Source organism: Etheostoma spectabile, chromosome 15, assembly GCF_008692095.1.
Source record: "Etheostoma spectabile isolate EspeVRDwgs_2016 chromosome 15, UIUC_Espe_1.0, whole genome shotgun sequence".
Taxonomy (NCBI): domain Eukaryota; kingdom Metazoa; phylum Chordata; class Actinopteri; order Perciformes; family Percidae; genus Etheostoma; species Etheostoma spectabile.
The window spans coordinates 13,976,744-13,995,032 of record NC_045747.1 but is presented as its reverse complement, the minus strand read 5'-3'; the positions used below and the strand labels follow the sequence as shown (position 1 = coordinate 13,995,032).

The 18,289-nt window shown below is 41.9% G+C and overlaps 3 protein-coding genes across 8 annotated transcripts in view; 2 read left to right on the top strand and 1 right to left on the bottom strand.

The window, feature by feature from the left end:
- The first annotated feature begins 520 nt into the window (after positions 1 to 520).
- si:ch73-141c7.1 (coenzyme Q-binding protein COQ10 homolog, mitochondrial) lies at positions 521 to 3,524 on the top strand. Of its 2 annotated transcripts, XM_032537489.1 has the most exons (7): positions 622 to 786; positions 874 to 878; positions 1,241 to 1,258; positions 1,422 to 1,506; positions 1,848 to 2,040; positions 2,179 to 2,280; positions 2,997 to 3,524. In XM_032537489.1, exons 1-7 carry the CDS (start codon positions 683 to 685, stop codon positions 3,147 to 3,149), a joined length of 660 nt encoding a protein of 219 aa, XP_032393380.1. In that variant the 5' UTR covers positions 622 to 682; the 3' UTR covers positions 3,150 to 3,524. The 2 variants fall into 2 exon arrangements, with proteins under 2 accessions (XP_032393379.1, XP_032393380.1); XM_032537488.1 differs by lacking the exons at positions 874 to 878; positions 1,241 to 1,258 and having other exon boundaries at positions 521 to 786; positions 1,351 to 1,506.
- A 1,067-nt stretch (positions 3,525 to 4,591) lies between these two features.
- On the top strand, positions 4,592 to 5,544 carry LOC116702939 (complement C1q-like protein 2). The gene is made up of 3 exons (XM_032537490.1): positions 4,592 to 4,883; positions 4,989 to 5,123; positions 5,206 to 5,544. Exons 1-3 carry the CDS (start codon positions 4,631 to 4,633, stop codon positions 5,490 to 5,492), a joined length of 675 nt encoding a protein of 224 aa, XP_032393381.1. The 5' UTR covers positions 4,592 to 4,630; the 3' UTR covers positions 5,493 to 5,544.
- Positions 5,545 to 7,424: 1,880 nt separating this feature from the next.
- mylk5 (myosin, light chain kinase 5) overlaps positions 7,425 to 18,289 on the bottom strand; it is a 13,683-nt gene continuing 2,818 nt past the window's right edge. For 2 of the 5 annotated variants that reach the window (XM_032537484.1, XM_032537485.1), the window contains exons 2-18: positions 17,091 to 17,241; positions 14,896 to 15,045; positions 14,206 to 14,361; positions 13,768 to 13,950; positions 13,323 to 13,358; positions 11,954 to 12,081; positions 11,690 to 11,843; positions 11,044 to 11,355; positions 10,841 to 10,940; positions 10,282 to 10,485; positions 9,953 to 10,170; positions 9,738 to 9,861; positions 9,040 to 9,192; positions 8,828 to 8,954; positions 8,649 to 8,736; positions 8,351 to 8,491; positions 7,425 to 8,137 (exon numbers count right to left, since the gene is read on the bottom strand). In XM_032537484.1, coding sequence (XP_032393375.1) covers positions 7,932 to 8,137; positions 8,351 to 8,491; positions 8,649 to 8,736; positions 8,828 to 8,954; positions 9,040 to 9,192; positions 9,738 to 9,861; positions 9,953 to 10,170; positions 10,282 to 10,485; positions 10,841 to 10,940; positions 11,044 to 11,355; positions 11,690 to 11,843; positions 11,954 to 12,081; positions 13,323 to 13,358; positions 13,768 to 13,950; positions 14,206 to 14,361; positions 14,896 to 15,045; positions 17,091 to 17,217 — 2,607 coding nt within the window. In that variant the 5' untranslated portion in view covers positions 17,218 to 17,241 and the 3' untranslated portion in view covers positions 7,425 to 7,931. Of the gene's footprint in view, positions 8,138 to 8,350; positions 8,492 to 8,648; positions 8,737 to 8,827; positions 8,955 to 9,039; positions 9,193 to 9,737; positions 9,862 to 9,952; positions 10,171 to 10,281; positions 10,486 to 10,840; positions 10,941 to 11,043; positions 11,356 to 11,689; positions 11,844 to 11,953; positions 12,082 to 13,322; positions 13,359 to 13,767; positions 13,951 to 14,205; positions 14,362 to 14,895; positions 15,046 to 17,090; positions 17,560 to 18,289 lie in introns of those variants that run through there. The other 3 variants (XM_032537483.1, XM_032537486.1, XM_032537487.1) reach the window with 3 other exon arrangements.

Genomic DNA, 18,289 nt, shown 5'->3' with positions numbered 1-18,289 from the left:
TTGGAACCATGCGCACGCCTCGCATGTTCACCAGCTGAACCACACGGTAGGCTATCACTTAGATTGCCTGTAACAACCTTTCTAAATCAAAGCTGTTAAATTGTTAATTATTGTTAATAAGTCATATGTGCCACATTTGCTTACTATAAAGCAACACATCTGTATTTGCTTATCATCTAGTTCCAGGTGACAAGAGTGTAAATGTGAATTCTGAATTCCATGTTTTTGTGTCTGTCTCTGAGTAAAAGAGGAGATTAGCTCTGAGTAGATGTGCCTGTCTTGCAGTGATTCACAAACGTTGCCATGTCTTTAAGCTATTTAAACATAGGCCTATGTAAATGTCCACTAGGTCCAGCACCTGAACTGAGACACTTTCGATTTCAATGAGACATTTTTTTATTCATTTTGAAAATAGTCTAATTTGAAAATTTCTTCAGCCATTAAAAAAATATGCGTCATCTGAATATCTTGAACTGTTTCTTTTGTGCATTTAGGAATTATGTAGCTAAGTGATCGTTTGATTTGAAGCTTTGCCTCTGATTGGCTGCAGCCTCTCGTTGCGTCACAGGTCTTCTCGGCAAGTAGAGCGAGACTCATCAGTCAGAAGAACAGCCAGGTTGCTGCTGCTGCTGCGGGTGGAGGGGAGGAAACACCGACGAAACTGTGTTACAAAAACTTCACAATGACCAACAAAACGACTCCTCTCCTCTTTAGGGCACTACTGGAGATGTCTGAAGCTCACTCCGCAAAAGTTGCGCGAGGAAACAGTAAAAGAGCAAATACAAGGTGAGTGAGAACGGTACTTCCCAGAGAGATGTGTAGGCTACAAGTCGAAAGAGCCTACTCAGAAATTATTAGATTGGCTTGAATTAGTCTAGGTCTTTATTAGGTTTTCAAAATGTGGCTGTCCCATAACACTTCCGGAGATATTTTGTTATTTTTAAAGAAACCGCCTCTGGTTATTATGAATGAGTTGGAGACTTGTGTGGTGTAGACTTGTGTGGTGTAGTGAAGGAACCTTTGGCAGAGAACCTTCATGGGACCGCCTTTCTCCCTCTTGTAGTAGGCCTACTCTTGGCACTTTCATTCAATAACCTGCTAGTCGGTTATCTCAGTGAGAAATGATTTGGGGAAATATTATGGACATCTGAATCCAGTTTCTCTTCTGAAAGGTAATAATGAAGGGTTTGCTTTCACTTAAAAGATCTGAACTGTAACTGTAAATTCACAACATAAGTAGCCTACTGTGGGTCAACTCTGTTAGGCAGGTCTCCTCATTGTATGTTCTTTGTGTATTTCCCACAAATTCATTGTCTATTTGTGTATAAATCTATAATTCCCTCCCTTTAGACACTTGTGGGGCTCCTGTGGTGCCCTGGCAGCGAGAAGGGCCAGCCTGCCTCTCTGCCCCGCCGTCCCCGTCAGCACACCCAGCCGCAGCTTCATCAACCTGGCTGCTGCCGTCAGCGCACGCAGAATGGAGTACACCGAGTGCCGGACATTAGGGTGAGTACCCTGATATGGTATCCAACATGTTGAAAACCACTGAGATAAGCGGGCAATAACCAACCGAAATACACATTTAACTGAAATTAGTGTGCCTATTAGTGAGTAAAAGAAATTAAAAACTCAAAGTAAAGCAAAACATTTTGGCAACTTGAGTTTTGGACTGACAGTTGGACAAACCAAGCAATTTGCACACGTCCCCTTGGTCTCTGAGAAATTGTGATCAGCATTTTTCACTAAAGTAAACTCCAAAAAAGGTTACATAATCTTTAAGACTGAGCAGTAAATGGTGATATCTTCTAATTAGATGGGACCCTGTCTTCATGTGATTGTGTGCTCAGGTATACTCTAGAGCAGATGTACAATGTGGTGGCCAGTGTGGACCAGTACCAGCACTTTGTTCCCTGGTGCAAGAAGTCTCGGGTCACGAAGGGTCAAAATGGCAACATCTGGGCGGACCTTGAAATAGGTTTCCCCCCCATTGTGGAGCGCTACACCTCTGAAGTCACTATCGTCCCAAACCACCAAGTTAGGGTAAGTCCTAGTCATATAGCTCCAGAAAACAAACACAACAAATACCTCCTTATTTTCTCAAACAACACTTTGACCCAGTGTATGTTCTTTTCTTTTTACCAGTCAATTATAAATTAAGGGTAATTTCTTTTCAAACAGGCTGTGTGTACTGATGGATCCCTCTTCAGCCATCTTGAAACCATATGGAGGTTTGCCCCTGGCGCCAAAGACCAACCAGCCTCCTGTAAAGTGAAGTTCTATGTAAGTGTATAGGATAAAAATTAATATCTGACACTGAGAATCGTGAGGAAAATCCTTTTTTGCAGCACCCACAGTAATTTGAAATATCAGGATGTGAGAGGGGGGCGGGGAGTAGAATCCTGCGATGAAAAAAGAATAAAGTAAACAATAAATAGCTTTGACACTATTCTAATTACCAAACCCACTGATCACAAAAGAACAAGTTGCCCATAGGACTTGAGAGATCAGATTGCACATTGCATTGCTTGAGGAGAGACTAATTCCGAATCTTTGTTCCTTTACTATTACGAATGGATTACTGACTCAAAGGAAGTGTTGTGTAATCCTCATTATGCTCTAAATTTGGTCATGAGTAGCATGCTGGTGTCTCAGGTGGCCTGAAATAGCTGGCAGGGCCAGGAACAGTGTTTGCTCAGATTACATCATGGTCAGCCAGAAGGTGGTTGGATTTCACTTTTCACTCAAACACATTAAATAAGATTGATTTATCAATGAACATTCAAAGAAAGTAAAAGTCTAAAGGACTTTTAAGTCTGCCAAAGACTTTATTTTTGTAATCTGTAATAAATTTTCCCCTCCTGTCAGATATATGTGAAGAGATATGGGGGTCAATATTCGGATACTTGCAATAAATCAATTTAACTCCCAATTGAATAAACTAAGAGTCTCCCAAACTGTTAGCTAATGTGTTTGTCCCCCTCCTGTGTCTACCACAGGTGTCGTTTCAGTTCAAGTCTCTCCTGCACTCTCAACTGGCCAGCGTGTTCTTTGACGAAGTGGTTAAGCAGATGGTCAATGCCTTCGAGTCTCGAGCAGCGGTGCTTTACAGGAACCAGCAGGAGGTGCCATTGAGAAGACGGTCAACATGAAGCGATCCCATTGACACCCCCCCCCCCATCCACATCCACTACAACCAAACCCTGCTCTCCCTGCTATCAACACTTGTCTTAAACAGGAGGCTGGATCTTCTTTTTGCACTCACTCATATTTTGACACATTGAACATACTTAAAACTATTTATTTAAAAGCCACAAGTTAATTTATTTACTTTCCTGTACATATGTATTTACTTTAGAGACCGGAACGCAGACATGGTTTCAAAGGATTGTGTTTCTTTGTAAAATTGTGGGACAAAGTATAGCCGAGTGACTCCTGCTCAGCGCTGAAACATCTAAAAGGGGAAAGAGCTATCTTCTTGTTCAGCACTTTAGTTGGTGGAATTAAAAAGCTCTTATTTTGGTAAATCAATATCCAAGTGTCATTTATTGCATCTATTTGTTGATAATTTGGCAACAAGCCCAGGGAGGATTTTCAGTGTAGTGGATCGTATGTATAAGTGGTCACTTCTTGTGTTTATGCCAGAGTGTGGGGGGGAAAAGTGATTCCAGGAACAGTTGCATAAGCACAGTGCCAATGACCTGGCCCTGGGCTACAGTCAATACTCACTTCCCATCCAACTTTAGCTTCTGAGAACAACTCACTTTGCGCAGTACAATACATGATGGTCTGTTTTCATGGTAACTTATAAAAGGAAATATCGTGCTGATTTTACAATCTAAACAACTTGTGACCATTATAACAGCACAAGGTACAATCTGAAAATACACGATGAATTGGTGTTGCAGTTAAGGTCATATGTCACACACAGATAATAGGAGCTCAAACTGTTCAAGTGTATGACATGAGGTATATTCTAGATGATAGACAATGTATTTTATTATATAAAGCAATGAACATATTAAGGCAGTGTGGCATACTATGTATACTAGTCACAGTAACAGTCTAGTGTTAAAGAGTGACAGGTGTTTAAAGGTTTTCATGTAGAAACAGAAATCCCCAACTTCAATCTAAATGACTGGAGATCAATGAACAAAGCAGAAATATTGTTCCAACTAACTCTCAGAAAATAATTTGGATATCACAGTCTCTGAACACCCACACAGATGATTATAGTCATTCTGGCTGATTAGACTTGCTCAGGTTGAAGGGGGGCCGGAGCTTAGATGGTAATGTACTGGGTCACAAATCTTTTCTACCAACAAGATTTATAAAGGTGTCATTTGTCCTGCCGTAACAGGTGCAGCCAAGCTAACAGGAAGATATCTTAGGAAGATGTCCATCAATCAGCCTAAACACACCCATGCATTCTTGGGAGAAGGTTAAATTAAAACACCTGTTGCTTATCTAATCACTTGTTGGACTTTGGTGGGTTTTCCCAACTCTCTCAACTAAAGCCTACAGGTTATGTTTCCCAAAACTGGTGTTTCTTGTTTTGCACAATGTAGGATTTAGTATAAAAAGGTTGAGGCTTGACAGAGACAGCACAGAAGCAAAGTTCAAAACCACAAGGATGAAGAAGATTGCAGTCCTGATTCTAGCGTTTAGCAGCTGTCTGTGTAAAGTGCAAGGTAATGAAAACAATGACAAAGTCTGTCAGTGTTCAGGATCCACCTGCTGCGGTGACAACTCCCTCACTTCCATAAGTCAAACTCTGGGAGCTGTGGGAGAGAAAGTTGCAAACATGGCACAAAAAATCGCACTTTTGGAGACTAAGTTGCAAGACACTGGAAAAGAAGTCCTGGAGCTGCGGAGCCTGACTGGAGGTAAAATTTAAACTAAATGTTGTTTAGGATATCATAATTGAACATAATCATCAAATTCTTTTTCAATTCTTACCACTGATGTGTTTATTTATGTGTTTTATTTAGGCAGACCTCAGGTGGCCTTTTCTGCTGCTCTCCTGGCCTCTGGCTCTGGAGACACTGGACCTTTCACCTCTGCTACTCCACTCAAGTATAAGAGGGTCTTCTCCAACACTGGCAGTAGCTACAATCCTTCAACAGGTAGTGTATGTCAGAGAGAGAAAAATATAATGAGAGAGAGAGGGGGGCAAATGAGAAATTGAAACCATTCTTATTCTGGCAGGCATTTTCACAGCAATGGTGAAGGGAATGTACTTCTTTCGATTCTCAATGTTCAACAACCTCAGTCCAACTCCCAGCTCTGTTGTGAGTCTCATGAAGAATGGTGAGCGGCTGACATCTGTCTGGGACACCGCAGGGTCTGATGCAAACGACATGGGCAGCAACGCTGTGGTCATCGCCCTAGAGGTGGGAGACAACGTGTATGTGGAGCTTGCGGAAAACCGGAGGGTCTATGATGATGCAATGAACTACAACACATTCAGTGGTTTTCTGCTTTTCACTATGTAATCAGTGTGTTTGTTTATGCTAGAGTGAAATAAATATCTCTTTATTCATACTGTTAACTAGTAGTTTGGGAAGTCTGAAACTAATGTGCTTTTTTTGTTTGAGAAACCAGGAAATGCAATTTGTTAATGTGACTCTTTCTTTTAATAAACTTAAAATGATGTTGTGCAGCAACAGCAGTAGTGCTACCTGTGGTTATTTGTTTGAAGGTAAAAATTCAATGCCACCCTGCCACAATAACCCAAGGCCCTCATGTGATGAGGGGCCAAAAAGATGCTTGACTGAATAGCTTTGGATGCGGCGAGGGTCCCATCGAACATGCCTTTCTACAGGGCCCAGAATCTTCCCTGTAATCACTCTCTCCAGCTCCAACAATCGTCACTCTTCCAACCACCCCAGGTGGACAGATGCAAAGGGTCGTGTCAAAGTACTACAGGAAAGAAAAGCCAAATATGTCCCAACCATAGACTGTATATTAATGGACAGAGCATATGTGATGTCACCCATTGGTTTGCATAGATCTGCTATTAATCGTTGAGTTTGCTGTTATGGGCGCAACCATCCTGGTTGCGGATGTGACAACTTTAATCGAGAGGGAGGAGCCACATTACACACTTTCACTGGCAATTGCATCATAGCCACGCCCTAAAACAACCCCTGCTTTATTGCCGATTTTAAAATTGAGACCATAATTACAAAAATGAACATTCTGAGTATCAGAAGACTTAAAACTAGCCATTGAGACCATAAATTCATCATGAAAATATTTACTGAGGTAATAAATCAAGTGAGTGGGTCTGACCTCTTTTTGCAACTGCATGTGTCGCCCTCTGCTGGAATTTAGATAGAACGCAGGTTTAAGGCACTTCTGCATTTGCAGCACTTCACCAGACCGGATTTTACAGTCAATGGTCCCAACGTGAAGTCGGCCTGGAGGAGTGGATTGAAAGTGCATAGCCTATACTTAAATTTATACTGTACAGCCTATGTGTCTCCTCCTGTAGCCTTACTTACTATTTTAAAACTAAGTAGGTAGACAGAAAGTAGTATTTGGGTGTAATAAACCCTTTAAAATACGTGGTTAGGATTTAGGTGGAACAAACTTGTAAACTAGTCATTCCTATCTGGTTGCACTTTTGCAACTATCCAATTTACTAGGTGGCGCTGTTGTGGAAAACTGTCCTTGGACTGCAAAGAGAATTGCATACATTACGTTTTCTAGAATTCAGATTGGATTATTTTATTTAAAATGGGAAATATCCATAGATTTGAATTGAGATACATGATAAATGTTTGTATGATATGATGTATGGCCAGTGATGTGTGTATGACCGGACAAAACAGGCGTATTTCATACAGGCAGAGGGTCCTGGTAAGTGTGTGTGCACTACACTGCAGCTGCGTGTTTTTCTGGTAAGAACTTTAAAATATTTTTTTTATTGGGACTCACTCAAGTGAACACTTTAAATCGTCATGGCCAAAGTATGTGATTATAAACGGCATGATGTTTTGCTAAGGGCTCATCTGGTACCTGAACCCCAGGACCCCAAAAAGTAAAGAGATGAAACATTTTTACCGACATGAAACAAAAGTTCTTAACAGAATGGCACCTTCCACACATTACTGATGAGGTCCTGATAGAACACATGTACGCAAGATGGAAAAAACAACTTCTGTAAACCAGTCATTTCCTTTATTTACACTCATTGGGACAAAAATAAAAAGTTCTTAAAACTGGGGTTTAATTTTAATATTCCACAAAAGGTTTGGTAAAATTGTTTTTGTATCAGCACTGTTGAAAATATCACAACATGAAGCATGTGTAGGTTTACATTCAGTATTGTAGTTTGAGTATATATTTTCATATCGTTGAAAGTTAACACACGCAGAGCAATGTTAAATGTTGGACTTTTTTTGTTAAAGAAGTCAAACGGGTTTCTGTTACACAAAACAAACTTGATTTATTAAGAACGTTTTTTACGATAAAAGTATTTTCGTGGAAATAGGTTCTGACATCTTTTTCAAGTCAAAAAATAAAAATATATCAGAATTCACGAACCAAATCTTCACTATGGGATTCAAACATCTCAGGCCTGTTTGCACATAAGCAAACAAATTCATATCGTCAGCTGATATGTTTGGAGGGGAATCTTGAAATTACAAAATAAGAAACAGATTCATGGTTTTAGCTGAAACAACATATTGTTTAAAACAGTATACCATAGTCACATGAAGGAACTTCAACTTTTAAATACGCTTGTAGCTGTGTAACAAGGTTCATCTGTTCGAACATTTTGTACAATAATACATGCAATATACTGTATTTCCAGCCAAAGTAAAGCTTGGTCCCCATTTAAATTAAAACAATGTACAATAAAACAGTTTAAAACACTCAAGAACCTATTTTTACATTTTAATTCTGCATACGTAGATAAAATGAGTCTACTCTTGAACGATGAGTTTGGCTGAGCAGCATTCCTCTCCGTGGTCGTTGGTGGCTGTACAGGTGTAAACATTGGTGTCCTCTGGTCCAACTTTGGCTAAGACCAGGGTGCAGCGGCCATCTTCCTCGTACTCTATCTGCACCGTGGGTGACTCCATCACGGGCTCTTTACCACACAACCACACCACCTCTGGGTCAGGGTAACCTGCAGGTTAAAAAGCAGAAAATCTCAAATTAAGCAAAACAGCAACAGAGCATAGCTGTTTTTAAGTCTTTCGGGGGGGATTTAAATCAAGTCGCAAGTCTTTCAGGGGTGCAGCACACTTAAGTTTATATCAAGTCTCAAGTCACTGCTCTGCAAATGAAAGTACACAAAGAGGAATATACTGCTTGAGCTCTTGAATAAAGCTATGTGTACCTGTGAGGTGACACGAGAGGCGAGCACTGGATCCCGGAGCCACTGTCTGGTCCTCCAGGCCCTGGATGAACTGGGGGGGGCCCTGCATCTTGCGCTCCAGAGACTGCAGGGCATGCTCTGCCTCCGGGCTCAGGGGTAAATCTGGGACAGAGGGGGAGAAAAGGAGGAAGTACATGAATAAAGGGGGGGGGGAACCCGTTCTCTTTATACATCCACGGGGAAAACCCCAGGGCTCAATAGAGCAATGTTAAACCAGGAAACTAAAATGGTCCTGATAAGAAGATGAGAGAATGCATACCTTCTGCAGGGCTGGTAGGAGATACAGAGATGTCACTTTTAGACAGCTGAGCCATTCTCTTCAGGGCTAACAAGGCCTTACCTGTTTTCTGTGTTAGAAACAATTGTAAACGTTGTGTAGCAGGAAAAACAAACCGCAAACTCAAGAATAAAATCTACTGTGTAAATCTGAGTTGTTACCTTCCACTTCTGCCTGGCTAGAAACCTCTTCATCTTATCCTTGGACAGACTCTTGGTGGTGGCCAGAGCTTTAGAGTCATATGTCATCCATTGGTGGGCAAGTGCCTCTTCAGAGGTCATCCTCCGCCTGGGAAACACAGTGTGTTATAGGTGGTTAAGTGAAGATGCTCTCCGGAGCCATCTGCGCTACAGCTGTGTGTTTATGAAATCACCTGGCGTCCTTGTTAAGCAGGGAGCTGATGAAATTTTTGGCCTCGTCTGTAATCTCATCAAAGCTCTCCTCATCAAACTCCCACTGGGCCGCTGTGACCAAGGCGAGGGTCTCTGCATCGCTGTTACCCTGGAATGGAGACTCGCCACTCAGTCTGAAGGCCAGAGAAAGAGACAGCAGTGTCATTCCGTTGACTGTTTCAACCTACATCCACTAGGTGGCATAACAAGTCTGAGCCACTCAAAACAGCAGGCAATTGTTTGTTACATCATGACCAGACATCATGACTTTCACCACCAGCACAGTTCTATCAGTCTTACTGGTATGTTCTGTTAACAGTCTCATGTGGTTATCGGGAGTATTTGGATTATTCCAACTTAGATAAAAACAATACACTAGGTGTACATTAAGTACAAAAAATGTTTAAAGGAGTAGCTCTACATTTTGAGAAATATGCTTATTTGTTTTCGCGCTAAGAGTTAGATGAGAAGGTTTATACTACTCCTATGTCCGTACGGTAAATATGAAGCTACCACCAGCAGCAGTTTAGCTTAGCACAAAGACTGGAAAGAGGGGGAAACACCTAGCCTGTCTCAATCCAAAGGTAACAAAATCCACCCCTCAACACCTTAAGCGCACTTCCCAAAATGTCATGTTGTTCCTTTTGGTGCGGGCTAGGTGAGCAATAGTTTGACTCACAGTATGTAGCAGATGACTCCTATGCTCCACATGTCAGTGGTCAAAAACACAGGCTCATAGTTGATCACTTCAGGTGCCACAAACTCTGGAGTCCCATGCATCACCTTCAGAGGAGTGTTTTCATCTGTTAAACATAAATCACATCATTAAGTATTGAAACATTCAAAAGTATAACATATAAATATTAAGAGTTTTTTTTTATTTATTTCACATACCGAGCTTGCTGGCTAAACCGAAATCAATGATCTTTATGGAAGTGCCATGGGTGTCCACACACACAATGTTTTCAGGTTTGAGGTCCAGGTGGACAATGCGCTGCTGATGCATGAAGGCAATCCCTTTCAGGATCTGCTGCATGTAGCGCACACTGGCGGGCTCAGTGTGCTCAAAGCTGTCGTCCACAATACGTTCAAACAGTTCCCCGCCTGCGATACTACAGTCGGACAATCCACAATAGCAGCAAAATGGTTATTGTATTTCTTTGTATGCACCCAATATTTTGTAGTTTTCCAACACCTTGAGGGCCTTTCACGATGATACTCACAACTCCATTACCATGACCATCTCAGGCTTGTGATCGTATGCAGCGAGACACTGAACCAGTTTGGGGTGGTGGAGGAAGTTCATCAACTCTATCTCTTTACGAGCAGCCTCTCTCTCCTTGGCACGTCGGCCTTTGTAGAACTTCCCAGCACACACACGTCCTGTCTCTTTATGGACTAGCTTGAACACCAGGCCGAACTTTCCCCTATTGAAGAGACAAGTTTTGTTATTTTATATAATATATATATATTGTATATAAAAAAAATAGCTTTCATCTGAAATCTGTCATTCTAGCACACCATCTGTCAAAGGGAAAGAGCACTGTACATTCCTTGCCACAAACTGAGATCACTGGCTTTCTCAAACTTGAATCTGTTGTTAGTTGAGCCGTGTCTCAACATGTATTTTTAGTCTTACCTCTGTTGCACTTGGCAAGCCCTCTTCCATGCAGGATTTGCCATCAAAGGTCAAGCTTTCTTGATCATCAGTATTTCTCAAGAAATTGTGTTACTTGGCTGCTTGGAAAAACATTCCTGACAATGTTCCTGACAGATACTCACATTCCCAGTTTCTCCTGCAAAACGTAGTGATCTGTGACTTTTTGTGATGAGTCAATAGAGACACAGCAAAACGCTTGAGGGTCCTCTTCTTGTGGTTTGTCTAAAATCACACAAATACACAACAACAGCTGTAATAGAAATTTAGCTGTAGGCTAAATTGTTTGTCTCTAATTTTATGGTATCAATGACTCATGTCACCTCACCTTGCTGCTCCATCTTAACCACGGGTGACACTGGTCCTGGCTCACTTACTCCTACTGCGTTGTAAGCCCTTACTCGAAACCAGTATTCCTGTTGATGCTGCAGCCCGGAAGACACTCTGTATGAGGTACTCTTACACTGGGCAGTGAGCTCGCGCCAATCCCCAGGCTCAACACATCCTTGGCTCTTTACTTCAACCACATAACCCAAGACGGCACTGCCGCCGTCGTAGCAGGGGCCCGACCAGGATAGGACAAGGCTGGTGGCGGAGACGAGGGAGATCACGGGACAGGAGGCTGGGGGCTGAGGCCTCTCTGGTGAGATGATGAATGAATGGAATGCTCAAGTAACTTACATCAGACGGTGTGTGTGTGTGTGTGTGTGTGTGTGTGTGTGTGTGTGTGTGTGTTGTTTGTGTGGTGTGGTGTGTGTGTGTGGTGTGTGTTGTGTGTGTGTGTTGTGTGTGTGTGTGTGTGTGTGTGTGTGTGTGTGTAGGTTGTCAAGCCTGCAGGCGCTTGTGGAGTTTACCTCCAAAAAGACAGTTAACCACAGGTTCCTGTTGATCTTATGATGGACACGCGTTGAGATATTCAACCAACAATCCGTCAAGGTGATATAAAGAGCTCTTATTGTTGTGTGTTGCCTTACCTATGACCGAGAGGGTGAGCGTGTGTTGTGCTGAGCTCTTGCGATCCTTCACTACAACAGTGTAGCGGCCTGTGTGCTGTGGTTTAGCCTCTGCTATGACCAGAGTACTACTCCGATCTGTATTTTCTGACCACAGCTCTGGACCATCCACTAGCTGCAGATATAAGGTTTGTAAAAAATAAAAATGAAAAAGATGGAGAAAGAGGTAAATACTAAAAGAAATCAAGCGGAAATGGATTTTCTTTTTTTTTTTAAATACAACACCTGTTCTTTGTTTCTGATCCAACACGACACTACAGGAGGACTGCCGGTGAAAAAACACGTCACACGGGCAGCTTGTCCCACCTTCACCTCGAGGTGCTGCGGAGGGTTTTCAAAATGTAATGCTGGACCTGCAGAGACAAAACACAGTGAGTGTTTTGACTTTGAGTCGTGTTGAGGGCCTAAAACGTCACACTGGAAGGAAACTATCCTGAGTGGTGTGAGAGATAAAAGGCAGAGAGACAGAGTTAATGGGGTGGAGTGGTCAATCTGTGTTTGTGCTGTACTGTAAAACTGGAAGTGTGTTACTCCCCCCCCCCCCCCCCCCCACCACCACACACCCACCAAAAAACCATGAGACCTTATTATTGTTTCTTATGATCAAGTGTCTCAAATGGAAACAATGGAAAACACTGATGACCTACTGCACACAAATACAACCAGTCCATGTGTAATCAAGTGTGTTAAACAATGTTAAACCAGTTTATCTTTTGAAGACACTTTTGCATTCCGGTTTTAACATGTTCCACACTCTACTATTTACTCAGACAAACATCCTTAAGGAAGCAAAGACAGAAGTCTGAACTGTATCCTAAATTATGTTACCATGGGTTCATATTAGACAAAAAAATTCCATATATGACTATGAATCAATATGACCACTCAATTTGTCAGTATTCAAATACTGTGGCATCAGGATAAGGAATTTGACTAAAGGCAATCTGATAATATTACATTTAAATGGCTTTACAGTTTACCTTGTTACCAGGCATGCTAAATACTTGCCTCTAGCCGTACATGTCAAATTCATAAAACCATAAAAAAAGCAGTATGACATATCCTGTACCTGCACTCCTAAAAGACATTCAGACCTTGTTATGTGAGCTTTTCATGCTTTTATATTGCAGCCTACACCCTAAAGTAAAGTTCCCCAGGGTATAGAAGCACAATAGCTCAGAGCCAGACAACATTATATCAAACAAAGGCGCAAAAAAAAAAAAAAAAAAGAAAGGTGTAGCTCTGAGGCAAACCTTAACAACAGCAGAAGTAACTCTCACACACACACACACACACACACACACACACACACACACACACACACACACACACACACACACACACACACACACACACACACACACAACACACACACACACACACACACACACACACACACACACACACACACACACACACACACACACACAAAAAGCAAACTCTAATGGATAAGTTGTATTAACGTGAACAAGCAGAAATCAGACAATATAGCTGTGAATAATAAGAAATGGATGGGTGAGTGGATTATGGTAAGACAGGTGCATTGCTTGGTCATTTGGCAGAGAAAGTGAGGGAGGATAAAAGTGGTTCTCACCTGTTCCCGAGTTGGCTCTCTTCTTTGGGATGACTTCTGCAGAGACAGATGAAGTGCAGGTAGGTTTTAGTAGCATAGAGGTGTGGCTCTGGCTATTAGTTTACAGACTCAGTAACCTTTACTGTGCTGTGCACTGTCCATTACCCTAAATGGTGCTCACTGGGGACCGATAACCTTAAGTGGGTGTATCATTGTTGTGGAAGTCCTGCATAATTCCTGACTGGTACATATGTTGCATGACAACCAATCACACAAGGACTGGAAATGTGTTTCCTTTTTTAAAAATAAAACAGATGTCCGGAAGACGTTGAAACAATGGTAAAGAGACTGAGATGATATCCCTGTGCATATGTAGGGAAGGAAGGAAGCTGCACTTTATGTGTTGTTTGGAAAATGTCATGAATGATAAAATCCTTTGTTCCTATTATGTGAAATGAATCATTACCTCTTGGAGTTGAGACTGGGCTGAACTGATCAGAGCCTGTAGGGGAAGTACAAATAGATCCTCTGAACTTCTGTAGCTCGTCTTTGGGAGACTGGGGTGAAGTTCCATTCTCCAAACTGCTCTTGGATGCAGAAGTCGGGACATTTGAGACGCAATTCTGCACACTGCGGATAGTTTCAAAGTCTGGATTGATCAGTAAGAGAAAGAGGAGAAGAGACCGCGAAACATTAGAAATGAAACTCCTACTTGTGGTAATCAGAGTAACATAACACATATCCCATTGAATAAGGAACCCTGCGCTACAACTTGCAAGAGGCAGAGTTCGTATTCAGTAAATGTGTTGTAGACTAATTTCCTGTAAATCAAACTCATGACCATGAATTGCCTCTGATGTCCTTTTATGGAGCCGTCTCCAGTGTGTCCCAGTGTCTTCCTCACCTCTGACGAACACAGCAGCACAGCAGGATGTCTTCCCTGCACTGTTCTCTGCCAAACACGTGTAGGCGCCAGCATCTTCTGGCAAGCACTCCCTCACCACAAACCTCATCTCCCTGCCATCGAAGGAAGGGTTCCCAAAACGAGCCACTTCACCTGCCCATAGGAGCAAACAAAAACTAGAAACAGTCTCTCCCACTGGTGTAAGGTGCAAGAGAGAACCATGAAAAGGCGTGTGATACAGGAGGGTTAAATATGCAGTTAACCTCTGGAGCCCTGCTGTGAATCTGTCATAAAAAATGCGTGTTTCATGTCCATGCATTGTTTAAACTCACACTTTGATATACTGTATGATACTTATCCCAGTCTCTCTAAATTAGAGGAAATGCGTACAATATTTGGCAAAAGATATCTAGACAGTACTGAATTTAAGCTTCATGGTGTTGCAACAAGCAGAAACAGAAAACAGTACATCTAACATGTTACAAAGATTTACAGCCATAAAAGGCCAAATTTAAGCATTTAACGGGTCAATTGATCAGATTAGGGCCTTAAAAACTGTAAATAACCAGTTCTAAAACTAAATGTGAGTTCTTGCTGCCATTTTAATGTGTATAAAATGGAATTGAGAAATGCAGTTTATTTTAAATAACTGGCCTTACAGGGTCATTAGGGTAAATTGTCCCTGCTCACCATTGTGCAACCACCACACTGTGATTGGCTGACTTCCTGTGAGAACCCCCCGCAGTGTGAAGTCATTTCCTTCGTCCACGCAGCAGTCCTGCAGTGGCTCTATGAAGACAGGGGGATCCGGACGTTTACCAGACGAGAGGTTAACAGCCTCTGAATGTGGAGGAGAGGAAAAGGAGGTGAGTAGTCAGATAAACAAAACAAGAGCAACACTAAATTACTGCATCCTCACACTGATACTCTTGCATTAAGTCATATATCAGGTGTCTTTTATTTCCGTGTCTTTCTTATTTAGTAGATTTTTCTTGTATTTAACGGGACATGCACATGATCTACCTTTACTTACACTTCTTTAGATACAAAATAAAAATGATATGACCGTGGGATGTTTTATTCCTGTGCGGGTGCCACCACATGTCACAGCCATCCGTTTATATTAACGGATAGTCTGTCACGTGTGATTACTTACAGAAAAGCCCTAACTGCTGAACATTTCTCAGCAAGCTAAATTTAGCCACACATTCTGGAAACAAACCTGCACGTTGTACGCAATTTATACAATAAAAACACCAATAATGAAAAAACAGTGTTTTATACCTACAGTTGAGAATTTAGAAATACAGCTTAATGGCTTGCTTGACTAATATGCATTTGTTTTGACTTGCACTGTTGTGAAAAATAAAAAAATTAACTATTTACAAAGAGAAGCATTTCTTATTTTATTTTCCATGCATCGTTATTTTAAAACACAATTTTCTAATTGACCTTGTGAAAAATGAGAATTCACACCTGCTAAGTGCTACAGACATTCAGTGGTAAGTGAGTATGTGCCATCCTTTCAACAGTTTGCACACACACACACACACACACACACACACACACACACACACACACACACACACACACACACACACACAACCCACACACCACACACACACACACACACACACACCACACACACACACACCAACACTCCACACACACACACACACACACACACACACCTTTTCTCATAAATGTCACAAGTTCAGGTCACCACTTGCCAGAATTCCACAATTCTGACATTAATCCTACAAATGAAATAAAATTGATAGTTTCTGTTTCTTCTTTGTTTTTCTTACCCCTCACAGAAGCCTGTCAGGTGTAGTACAGTACCTTTACTAAACATTGTGTCAAAGTGGACCAAATCATGTGTGTTGTGACACCGTATACAGTATTCTAGTTATGGTTTAACAAAATGTGTGTTTTACCAGCAACCTTTAGCCAGTGTTTACAATCTTGAAGTAATCAATGTGAAGCCGGCTGTTTGAAGACAGTCTCTGTTCCGCCAAGCCAACTACTTTAACCTCTGCACACAGAGACTAAAAGGTGGATTTTCACATCCTTGTCAGATCATTACTCTGACCCCTTTTTGTTTTCACAAGACTGACGCCAAAATCAAAGCTTTTATTACCTGGTCAGTGACAGCTGAGCTTAACTAAAAGCCGGTTGCTGTAAAAACCTACTGCTGTTGAAAATGAAACCTTCCAAATACCTCAAACACCATACATACACCAAACAGGTCAACACAGGTCTGTTTTTTTTTAACAAGTCTTGATGTGACATGTAAAAGCTGTTGTACAAGATTGTCATCTGCTAGGCAGATGTGTGTGTGTTAACATCTGCCAGATAACAATTTACACTGAAATAATTGCATGAAGTGGATACACATGACATGTAGACAGAGACATAATATCTAGCTATCCAAAAGGAAAATACATAGTGTTCTGTACAGTTTCAGATCAAAACGCTGCAAAATGTTTATTATTAGTACACACTGAAAATGAAAGGAAGTGTGCTCTCAAGCTTTTAGAGTGTGACAATTTTGATGTTCAGGGTCAGCTGACATTAAACTGAAAGGCCCCATTTACGATGAACCATCAGATCAGAAAAAAATCAGATACTTGGACATTCAAACATAACACCGGACATCAACTTTAAAAGCAACAAACTAAAGAGTGTGTGGTCTCAGTTTCTCTGGAAAATCGAAAGGAAGTTGTTTTTGCACTGCATGAAATCAGAAAGCTTCACCAACTTCAGGCTTGTCTATCCAAACACTGACATTAAAAATATTATAAAATGGTAGTGAGCTTTTTCCTAAACAAACACACTCTTTTGAATTATTAATCCCCTCTCTCCCTCTCTCTTGCAGCCCTTACCTGTGGCAGCATCTGAAGTGGTGTCAGTAGTTCCTGGTCTACTCCCTGGTGCAGACGATGCAGCCGGCGGCTTGATGTGCATCTTGAAGGTTGACACGTAACGCTGTTTGCTGCCATCACTGTTCATTTTTGTTTAAGAACAGCCCAGCCTCTGAACGGAACAGCAAATAATTCACACAGTCATTCCCCAAGCTGATTATCACACTTCCTTTCTCTGTCACTGCTCTGTGGTGCCTCGGTCTTTCTCTTCTGTAAAAAACCAACAGCCCAACGCAGCTCAGCCCTCACACTTCTCTGCACATGTTCAGCCTCTCTTTTCTCACCCTCCCCTGATCTACACTAACTCCACCTACATCAACAAATCTTTCTCTTTTACTATGGCCTTTGCAGGCAGGGCATCCATCTCCTTATCTCTCTGAGTCACTCTGATGCCAGATCCCCCATCCACTGCTCAAACCAAGGTTTTTATTGTCATGGCTGATAGACACTAATGCCACATAAACAAGGAAAGACACAAAAGAGGGAGGGTGGGAGGAGGGGAGGAGGACTTATCCACCCACCCAGCCAAAGGTCATATTGTGTGGTGTTTGTCAAATGCGCTGCCGTTTATTGATTTCCCTGTTTGCCCTCTCACTTATCAATGCTGCAACTGAACTTTGTGACGCTGGCATGCAAAGGTTCAATTCACGCCTGTGGATTGTAAAGCTGTTTGTTAACAACAGGCTCGTAAATCCCATGCTGCTTTAAGTATGCCCACCGGCCCCTGGTACAGTATACCCCAGCACAAACCAGGTGGCCGTTTCCAGGGTAACAGCGTCACTTCAACAGATCCACCTGCTGCTTTGGCGACCAGGGATGTCTTAAGAGAGGCCTGCCGCTGTTCACATGATGAACATGTGTTGTTGTGACCCAATACATCTCACAATGTGCATTATATATTATGGGATGCAATCACGCGGGAATAAAAGTCAACCTCAGTGAACACAACAGCAGCCCACCGATGTCTTTCCACTCTGCTCCCATCCCAGATCCCTAAATTCCACATCAGTGATCACACAGAAAGGCACTGTGAGGGGTTTGTTTTAGTTTCTGTGGAGGAAGAATTCTCAAATCAAACATTTACCAAAAGGATGCACGCATGCGCACACACACGCGCACGCACACACGCACACGCACACACACACACACACACACACACA

Excerpts from the sequence above, each read along its gene's own strand:
- si:ch73-141c7.1 (XM_032537488.1), top strand. The coding sequence starts at position 683 with ATGACCAACAAAACGACTCCTCTCCTCTTTAGGGCACTACTGGAGATG. Across the intron at positions 2,041-2,178 it reads TCCCAAACCACCAAGTTAGG|GCTGTGTGTACTGATGGATC; the intron begins GTAAGTCCTAGT and ends CTTTTCAAACAG. Across the intron at positions 2,281-2,996 it reads CCTGTAAAGTGAAGTTCTAT|GTGTCGTTTCAGTTCAAGTC; the intron begins GTAAGTGTATAG and ends TGTCTACCACAG.
- LOC116702939 (XM_032537490.1), top strand. The coding sequence starts at position 4,631 with ATGAAGAAGATTGCAGTCCTGATTCTAGCGTTTAGCAGCTGTCTGTGT. Across the intron at positions 4,884-4,988 it reads GCTGCGGAGCCTGACTGGAG|GCAGACCTCAGGTGGCCTTT; the intron begins GTAAAATTTAAA and ends TGTTTTATTTAG. Across the intron at positions 5,124-5,205 it reads TAGCTACAATCCTTCAACAG|GCATTTTCACAGCAATGGTG; the intron begins GTAGTGTATGTC and ends TTATTCTGGCAG.